Below are 10,082 nucleotides of genomic sequence, written 5' to 3' on the forward strand. Positions count from 1 at the left end.
AAAAAAGTCCTGAGGACTTGTTTCCATTGTGGTCCATTCATCAACATAGTATAAAAATAACACCAAAATGCAATATAGTCAACAAATATAAAACACTATATGTGCTATGTAGGCTACTATATGTAATCGGGGGATTTATAGAATTAAAACAGTCATAGAGTGTGAGTGTGTGTGTCACACAAACACACACACAGAGAGATAACTGTGTACTTGAACTTGTGTACTATGTGAATTGAGGGATTACAGGAAAACTGAATTGACTGGGTGTGTCGCTGTTGATCTGTTCATAGCTTCTGAATTTTGTATTCAAAAGGGGGGGCTCCAAGGGCCCCGGCTCCCACTCTGCAAGCTGAATAGTAAAACATTCAAAACAAAGCCTGTCAACAGTCCATACTATCTATAAAGGCAAATCTATTTAGCAAAGCAACCGCATTTGTACACAATAACGTTAAATGAAAAACAAAGGGCCACCAAATCTGACATGTTTGTTTCTAAAAGTTTGTATTTATTTATTTCCAACAATTAACCAACAAACAAAAGATCATTAAAAAAAAACATGTCTAAGTTTCAGTACTACAGAGGAAAAAAAAATACAATTTGACAGCATTTTCCACATAATTCTGTCTGGTTCAGTCTCCTCCCCCTCCTCCGTGTGATGACCAAAACTTACATGAATACGTTGGACTGGCCTGGCTCACTAACTACTAGGGCTGTTTGTTTTCCTAACACTGGAATATATGATAAGACCATTTGGGGGCAATATCATCTGAGAAGCTATGATAACCTTGACAGTGTCCAAAGACTCAGTAATTCAACTGTAGTACATATATTCAGGGGAGTGTGTAGTAGGTTTCTATCCAGGTTCAGAGACGCACTCTTCCCGCTCTGCTGTACAGATCTCATCCAGCCAACCCACAATCTGCTGGAAGAGGCCGCCTACTGAACAACATTAGCCACAAACGAGGCTAAAGCTAGCGCTGACTGCCTGCTACAGACAGGGATCCGGGGGGGAAAAAAACGTCCGTCTTTGGGGTTCAACTGGATATCCGAGCTAATCTACGTAGTTTGATAACTTGCTAACATTAAAGAAGTTGTCCTAGTTGTTACGAGATCTCGGCTCCAGTGGGGAAGAGGTAAGCTGCTGCCCGCCGCGTCCCTGGACAACAACAACAGGTCGTACCACGGGCTTCCAAATGCGACAAAATGTTTCTTAATCCTTCTTCTCGGTGCAGTTACGATTCATGACGATTTTGGATGTTGTTGTATTGTTACCAAAACGAACCCACAGCCATGAGCACTGCATTTTATACAGCGAAACAACGTGCCTGGTGCATTTCGTCGCGCCCGCTCTCGGAAGTCTTAATAACGCTGTAAACCTAGCCAGGATTTCCGGCTCCTTTCCATTTGCCCTATGCTGTTTTGTTTCCGTTTATTCCATTTCCGTTTCAAAAAAGTTTTTCTACATTCAAAGTTGGCCCGTGTTTTTTATTCGAATCTACAGTAATATACGGCGCGATGTGTTTGAACGATGATTTAAGTGTTGTTTTGTTACACCGGGGAGCGACGGCCGGTCATGCGGGCGACGGGCGTGTTGTCTCGGCTCCTTCGAAAGTGGAGCTCCGTGTCTCGGCGTGGTTGGAGGACCAGACACAACCAGGCGACACGTGTAATGTGTCCAACTATTATAGCAACATATCTCTATATTTCTAACGACGTGGAGGTTGTTAAGACTCCTGTGTTTATAGTTTTTGTACATTAATGGCCTAGCATTTGGCCTTTAGACGGGAGTGAAGCCTCGCCCTCGAGTTGGCTAACGTTAGCACTTGAAGCACACTGTTAACTGTCCCAGACGGCCAATGATGAGTCGAGGCTGAAGCGGCCCTTCCATTTCAAACTGCTTTGTACTACATTGTACATACATGTACATACATCTTACATAAAGCAATCCGAACTACTCACGATTGCTTTTGTTTTGCAACCCACAGTACAGTAGTTTTGATCATTGTAATATATATATATATATATAATTTATATGCCGATTATGTTTTTTATTAAAACTATTATTATGCTCTTAATTAGAGTAGTATTACGAGCGTAATATTTTTTTATTTTATTATTTGCGTATCAATTTGAAAAAATATTTAATTTCGAACGGTTTTTGCATTTAAGTTAGTTTCCTGTAATTCACAGCATCTTTGAGATCTGTCAAATGCATTCCAGGCCGGAATTCTCTTATCTCATTCTCAGTAGACTACACTGTACTCTGTATAGTCATTATACAGGCCACCTAAAGTAATGCAGATAGTAGATTTATTGCATTGCCACAAAATGAGCGTTTCCTAACTAACAAAGTTGACCCTGTGTAGTGGTGGAATTGATAGAAGGCAGAGTATGTTTGTTTTTATTTCAAGTGCCTTTCATGTGTTTAACCCATCCTAACAGTTTTCTGAAAACCCTATGTTGCTATATCAGTCGTGCTCAAAACCCTTTCATGTCAAGGACCCCCATAATTATATGTATTTGGCAGCGGACCCCGATCTCAAAATATTTTGTTCCAGGGACCCCCAGAAGCAAAGATTTGAGTTAAAAATGTTTGCTTTATATATATATATATACATAATATTTGCACAAATGTTCACGATTTTTCAAAAATAGCAGATCTACAAGCTCTGCTTGTACATCTGCTATTTTTGAATAGAATTTAAAAAAAAGCTTTTTAGCTAAAATATAAAATGACACTGATGCTTTCCCGGTTTAAATGGGTTAAATGTTTACTTGGTTCAATCTTTGCTGTTTTGGGTTCAGTTTTGTCCCTTATGATAATTGTGTCTCTATGATAATTAAATATTTAACATTCTCACCTTTCTACAACAGCTTGCCTCTTGGGCGTCTAAAAGAAAATGTCTAAAAGCGAGACTGAAGAAATGATAGAGATTGAGATTGATGGCCAGGACAAACAGGAGTGCCTGGAGGAAGGGTGAGCATTATGACATTAGAACATGCACATAACAGTCCATGCAGGATTCCTATTTTTTCAAGTCAACCTTTTCCCCTCTAAATTCATGCATTCCTTCTATTATTTCCCACGTAGTGTTGAAGAACATACCATCACTGCTTCAGATTTGATCCAGCAAGATATTGACATCAATGAGCCAATCGGCAACTTGAAGAAGCTCCTAGAGCCTCGTATACAGGTGTCACTGGATGCATACGAGATCTGCCTACAAGACATTCAGGTAGCGATAAATGCCAGATGACAGTTTTCCGTTGGTGTTACATCTAAAGTTGTAAAGTGATTTTATTTTCATAGTTTTTCTTGTATGTTATTGTGTAATGGACGATTTGAAAGGAAAAATGTGAAAATATTGTGACTGTTCCTTCTAGTAATCTATTTCATTGGCATTGTATTGCCATAAAATTGCAGTTGTAGGAAAGAATTGTTACGCTTGGCAGTGTTTTGAAGAATTGCATGACAAGTTAAATGTGATGATGGTTATTAAATTGCTAGCCTTAAACTATTTATATTTTCATGGATTTGTCAGATCAGTAAAACTTCATGCAAGTTCTTGGAGTGATTGAAGTGACAATGAACTTGAGATTGAAATTCAGATCCATTCATTCTTTTCACCTCTTCCTCTCTTTTTTCTAGTTGCATCCCGATCACAGCCTCTTTGATCAGGGAGTGAAGACTGATGGCACCGTGCAACTCAGCCTGCAAATCATAACCAAACCAGGTATAGATTTGCTTAAGTACCATAATATATTCTTTCTTATTAATAATGATACGAGGAAACATGCAAGCTTGCCCTGTAACCTCAGATTGGATTTTTTTCCCAACGTGTAAAACGACTCTTGTATTCTTCTCCTCTTGCCCAGGTGAGGAGAAGTTGAACATCCTGGAAATCGTGAAGCCAGTGGAGACGGTGGAGGTGGTGATCGATCCAGATGCGGCGGGGGAGGATGGGACTTTGATGGAGGACGGACAGCTCATTGCGGTGGAGCGCTCTGCCCTCACAGACGACACTTCGGAGCAGGTCACACGCTGGGCTGCAGCCCTAGAAGGCTACCGCAAAGAGCAGGTCCGCCTGGGAATACCATATGGTAAGGAATCCTTTCAAGAATATTGCACAGTAAAATCCTCTGTGTTCATTTATCCATTTGAAACTCTGAGAGTGTACTAACATTTATACGCTCAGGGTTAAACGAACGCTGAGGATTTTTACTGTGTGTATACAGTGAGAAATGTACCATAGTGAGAGATAAAGATCTGCTCTGAATGTTTTGTATTCACGTGTGAATTTGTGTTTTTATCCATTCTTCAGACCCAGTTCTGTGGTCAGCTGACCAGGTGATCCACTGGGCTGTGTGGGTCATGAAGGAGTTCAATATTGACGAGATGGAGGTAGGGGGCATTCACATCCCCGGCCGAGACCTCTGTTCATTCAGCCAGGAAGAATTCCTTCAAAAAGTACCCAATGGAGAGATACTCTGGAGTCACCTTGAACTGCTACGCAAATGTAAGTCAGAAGGGTTTGGGTTTTTAAATGGGCCTCAAGAAACCGTGGTGAACTTGGTCAACATGAATTTGATGGACTTTTACCTAATCTTTTTGTCTTCATTTCAGATGTGTTGGCCAGCCAGGACCAGCAGGATGGCACTGTCACCATTGATCAACGTAAGGCCCTTCCCAAGATGTCCCTGCTTAAAAGTGGAATTAGTTGATATGATATGATTCATGGTATCCCTTTATATCCACATTTGTGGGTATTTTTTATTTTCTGACTCTTATAATTTATTTATTTTGGTCTGTTTCTGAATGTGAAAAGGAGCAAGATTAAAGCTTAAAAATTCATAATTTTGACCTAGCTATTTATAGTCTGACAGACTAGTCAAACTTGTGTTATGAAGATAAAGACATTGCTGTTGAATATTTCCTCTGATTGGAAATTATTGAAAGAATTCTGATCCAGAAATGTACAACTTGTTTTGAATGTGAAAATACTATACATCTGCATTTGTTCTGTATGTGGCTCCAGCTGTGCAGATAATCCCAGCCCCAATGAGTACACCTACTTCCATAAAGGTTATGAAGCAGAACCGTGCCCCCAGAACTCCCCGTATCTCAGGTGGTGAGGAGCGCAGCTCACCTGGCAACCGCACAGGTACACATAGTACACAAGACCACTTACACTGTATACAGTGTGTCTGTCTGTCTGTCTGTGTGTGTGTGTGTGTGTAGGTCATTCTGGCAGAAAGATCAAACGTTTGCGTGGTATGTGTGTATAAGTCTCTGTTTATGTGTGCATATGTTTGTGTGTGCAGTCTTACAGGACCACTTCACCCATTTTCAACCTATGGTCATATAATTGGTACTCACTAATGCTAATTATAATATGGTACCATTTTGTTGTACTTGGTCTGCGACTCAGAGGAGGGTTGTGGACAGTTCACCCCCCACCAGTGACATCATCGATTGGGAATCCAAGCTAATAGAAACTGCATGCTTTCTATTCCTGGAAAGTTGCCATGCTATAATAGAAGCCGTTGTTTTTGCATTAATAAGAAATACACATTTTAAATCTTGTTTGAAATGGCCACTGATGACATCACTGGTAGGCAGGTTTCTGAACTGTCCACAGCCCTCTTCTGAGACACAGAGGCCACTTTTACACCTGGGTTGAACCGGTCCGGTTCTTGTTTCCCCCGCCTAATTTTGAACCAACTATATTGAAGCAACTATATAAAGATAGGTTGAAAACGGGTGAAGTGGTCCTTTATTATGCAAAGTGCCATTTAGCGTGATATGATAAAGGCCAGTCCACACCAATGCAACTCCTTGCAACATGCAAGGAGTTGCAGTTGCAAGGAGTTGCATTGGTGTGGACTGGCCTTAAAGCTGTTTTGTTGCGACTAGTTGCATTGATGTGGTCTGGCCTTAAATAGTGAGTTAGGGGTGTTATGTGCAATTGTGTGTATGTAGCTGCCTCTGTGTGTTCGTACTGTCGTAGGCAATAGTGGGATATTTAATTTGACTGGTTCTTATGCCTATTTTAGCATGCTACGACAAACTGCTGTTGCCACAGGGAATCTGGAAATGTGATTACATTACAGTCAGTCATTTAGCAGACGCTTTTATCCAAAGCGACTTACAATAAGTGCATTCAACATAGGTAGGGAACGAAAACTACTAATCACCAGAAGTCTTTAGTGCATTTTCTGCAAAAACAAGCAACCAAGAGTATACCTAGCGCTAAGGTAAAAGTGCAATATATCAGCTACCTATTTCCTTAAACAGATGAGACAAAATAGCTAAATCAAATGAGCATGAGCTAAAACAAATAAGTGTATCGACTAAACAAGATCCAATAAACAATCCAATAATCCAATAAACAATACAGCAATAGAAAACAAGCGTTCGTACAACTAGTTAACAACAAGTAGGTCAGGCAGAGAGGAAGGGTAGTGTTTCCTGAAGAGGTGAGTTTTCAGCCTGCGGCGAAATATGGGCAGTGACTCTGCTGTCCTAACATCAGTGGGAAGTTCATTCCACCACTGTGGGGCCAGAACAGAAAAGAGTCGTGACCGTGTGGATCGGCCAGAAGGACCCTTGAGTGACGAGGCAATCAGTCGCCCCGAGGTGGCAGACCGAAGTGGTCGGGCAGGGGTGTAGGCATCGACCATAGCCCGGAGGTAGGAAGGAGCTGTTCCTTTCACTGCCCTATAGGCTAGCACCAGGGTTTTGAACTGGATGCGAGCCGCTACGGGGAGCCAGTGTAGAGAGCGGAGAAGGATGGTTGTGTGGGAGAACTTGGGGCGGTTGAACACCAGACGAGCCGCAGCTTTCTGAACAAGCTCCAGAGGTTTGATGGCAGATACCGGAGCACCAGCAAGGAGGGAGTTGCAGTAGTCCAGGCGGGAGATGACGAGAGCCTGGATGAGCACCTGGGCTGCCTTCTCCGTGAGGAAGGGGCGAATCCTCCTGATGTTGTAGAGCAGGAATCTGCAGGACCTCGTCACTGATGCGATGTTTGCCGAGAACGTCAGTTGATCGTCCAGGGTCACACCCAGATTCTTCGCAGTCCGAGTTGAGGTCACCACAGCATTATCAATGGTGATGGCCATGTCTCGGTGCTGACAGCCCTTCCCCGGGAGGAACATCAGCTCGGTCTTGTCCAGGTTGAGCTTCAGGTGGTTTGTCGACATCCACTCCGAGATGTCAGCCAGACAAGCAGCAATGCGTGTCTCCACCTGGGTATCAGAGGGGGGGAATGAGAGGATTAGCTGGGTGTCATCGGCATAGCAGTGGTAGGAAAAGCCATGGGAGTGGATGACAGCACCCAGAGATGTAGTGTAGAGAGAGAAAAGAAGAGGACCCAGAACCGAGCCTTGGGGAACCCCAGTTGTGAGCCTGTGTGGTTCTGACACAGACCCTCTCAGCATCACCTGGTAGGAGCGACCCGTCAGGTAGGATGCAAACAGGGAGAGTGCAGAGCCTGAGACACCCATCCCCTCGAGGGTGGAGAGGAGGATCTGATGGTTCACCGTGTCGAACGCTGCAGACAGGTCCAGGAGTATCAGAACGGAGGAGAGAGAGTTCGCTCTAGCGGCATGGAGCGACTCCGTCACTGCCAGGAGGGCAGTCTCTGTCGAGTGACCCACTTTGAACCCAGACTGGTTGGAGTCCAGGAGGTTGTTCTGGTGGAGATAGGAGGACAGTTGTTTAAAGACAGCACGTTCGAGAGTTTTAGATAGGAAGGATAGAAGGGAAACCGGTCTGTAGTTCTTGATCTCAGAGGGGTCAAGTGTCGGTTTCTTCAGGAGGGGGGTGACTCTGGCAGTCTTGAAAGTAGAGGGAAAGTAGCCAGATGTCAGAGAGGTGTTAATAAGGTGGGTTAAGAAGGGAAGAAGTTCAGGTGCAATAGACTGCAACAGAGTGGATGGGACCGGGTCCAGAGAGCATGATGTGGGGCGACTAAAGGTAATAAGGAGAAGGACCTCGTTAGGGGAGAGGGGAGAGAAGTGGGATAGAGAGGGGATGGGGGGGGGGGGAGAGGAGTAGATGAGGGTAGAGAGGGGGGGGTGGCAGGCAGACGGGTGTGGGTAGTGCGCAGGGCACCAGCCGGGGGAGGAGGGAAGGAGGATCGGATATCGTTCACCTTCTTGTCAAAGAAGTTGGCGAAATCGTCGGGGAGGAGGGACGAGGAGGGAGGAGGGGGTGGTGGTTGAAGGAGAGAGGAGAAAGTTTCAAAGAGTTTTTTAGGGTTGGAAGCAGAGGCCTGAATTTTAGTGCAGAAAAAAGCAGCTTTAGCAGCTGATAGAGAGGAGGAAAAAGTAGAAATGAGGGAGGAAAAAGTAGAAATGAGTGATCATTGATTATCTGTTAATTTGTCCCATTCTCCAAACTCACTCCAAACTCACTCCAAACTCACTCCAAACATGCACATTTTGGAAAAAGAGAAACCCCCAACCCCCAAGAAAAAATAACACTATAAAACTATACTTCAAAATATGCTATTTAAAAGGTATGATTTAGCCTGAGACGGGGACTACAATAACTCACAGTTCACAGGCTCACAGTTTGTAAAAACCCACGTTGTACAGTATGCTAAATAATGCAAATGTTTCAGCAAAGTGATGCCACTCTAGGGATGAAATGCCAGTAGATATTTCTCATATAAATACTAAATATCTTTCACCGTTACTAGGTAACAACGGTCAAATCCAGCTATGGCAGTTTCTGCTGGAGCTGCTGACGGACAAGGATGCAAGAGACTGCATCTCCTGGGTGGGCGAGGAAGGGGAGTTCAAACTCAACCAGCCTGAACTTGTGGCTCAGAAATGGGGCCAGCGTAAGAACAAGCCCACCATGAATTACGAGAAACTCAGCAGAGCCCTCAGGTTTGTGTAATTATTATTTTTGCGTCTCTATTGTTCTCTTTGTTAACAAATTGGCGTGTGAGTAAAACAATTTGTTTTCTCAAATAATCTTTTTCTGTATTATCAATATACTACCAGTTCTCACATCCATGCATTTGTTTTGATATACTGTATAAAACCATTTTCTATTTAATAAAAAGTATGATAAATGGAGACTCTCCATACAAGAGTATTTGTTGCAATTTAACATGCTTCGTACGTGTGGTAATTGTTATTTTATATTCTTGCCTAGGTATTACTATGATGGAGACATGATCAGCAAGGTACAAGGCAAGCGCTTTGTGTACAAGTTTGTGTGTGACCTGAGGACTCTGATTGGCTACAGTGCTGCAGAGCTCAACACATTGGTGACAGAGTGTGAACAGAAGAAGCTGGCTCGGATGCAACTGCATGGGCTCGGTCAGCCTATCACTACAGTGACGCTGTCCACCACTGCAATGGACAAGGACAGTTGAAGGAAGCAGGGCACAGCGCTCTTTGACTGCTCTGGCATAGGTTGCCGTCACCCACTCATTAAAAATTGGTCGACTCGTTCCTGTAAGGCAAGGATCTTTGATCCTTGAGAAGAGTGGATTGACAACTTAGAAGAGTGGGCCTGAGGCAAGCGGAGAGCGCCTATAAGTTGCTTTTCTGTTCTTTTATTCTTTCTTTTTTTTAATTTCTAACCAAGGAGAGAATTTTGTTCAGGAGAGAGAATGCATGTGACGTGAGATGTTTGAGATGCAAAACCTCACTATTGTACGTGTGTCTGGATGTTTGAATGTGATCGACAACCCAACTTTGAGCTCTGCATCATATGTTCCTCGTCTGTAGCTTAGCTTTGTTTCCATTGTATATACCGGTACTCCGTGTTTTTGATAGCCACATGGGCAAGTGTATTTTCATATTTTCCATTCATAGAGGATCTGTTTTTGTATTTTTATTTAGTGTCTTTTCCCTATATTGTGGACCCTTTTTGTCCACCAGGGGGAATAAAGTGGAAAGCATTTTTCTTAATGTCTAGGATTCTATTCATTCAACTTTAGTAACTTCAGTAGCTTACTTTTAAGAGGTGCACACATTCAGGACTTTAAACTAAGAGGACACAACCTCATAAATCCCCACTAATAGAAACAAAGGTAAACTGGAAAAGGTGCTCCTCGGAG

General features: G+C 43.1%; 1 protein-coding gene across 2 annotated transcripts; it reads left to right on the forward strand.

Annotated features, from left to right (window-relative positions):
• The first annotated feature begins 220 nt into the window (after window positions 1–220).
• gabpa (GA binding protein transcription factor subunit alpha) lies at window positions 221–9,928 on the forward strand. Of its 2 annotated transcripts, none has more exons than XM_080456596.1 (10): window positions 221–1,173; window positions 2,875–2,977; window positions 3,092–3,236; window positions 3,650–3,734; window positions 3,877–4,101; window positions 4,323–4,517; window positions 4,625–4,675; window positions 5,037–5,162; window positions 8,706–8,898; window positions 9,170–9,928. In XM_080456596.1, the coding sequence occupies exons 2-10, from the start codon at window positions 2,901–2,903 to the stop codon at window positions 9,390–9,392; spliced, it is 1,320 nt and encodes a 439-aa protein (XP_080312722.1). In that variant the 5' UTR covers window positions 221–1,173; window positions 2,875–2,900; the 3' UTR covers window positions 9,393–9,928. The 2 variants fall into 2 exon arrangements, with proteins under 2 accessions (XP_080312722.1, XP_080312721.1); XM_080456595.1 differs by having other exon boundaries at window positions 222–1,133.
• The last annotated feature ends 154 nt before the right edge of the window (window positions 9,929–10,082 follow it).

The sequence above is a fragment of the Gymnoscopelus braueri genome (assembly GCF_963280865.1).
Source record: "Gymnoscopelus braueri genome assembly, chromosome: 18".
Taxonomy (NCBI): Eukaryota; Metazoa; Chordata; class Actinopteri; order Myctophiformes; family Myctophidae; genus Gymnoscopelus; species Gymnoscopelus braueri.

Coding starts and splice junctions, on each gene's coding strand:
- gabpa (XM_080456596.1), top strand. CDS start 2,901: ATGTCTAAAAGCGAGACTGAAGAAATGATAGAGATTGAGATTGATGGC. Junction 3,735..3,876: donor GCAAATCATAACCAAACCAG/GTATAGATTTGC, acceptor CCTCTTGCCCAG/GTGAGGAGAAGTTGAACATC. Junction 8,899..9,169: donor AAACTCAGCAGAGCCCTCAG/GTTTGTGTAATT, acceptor ATTCTTGCCTAG/GTATTACTATGATGGAGACA.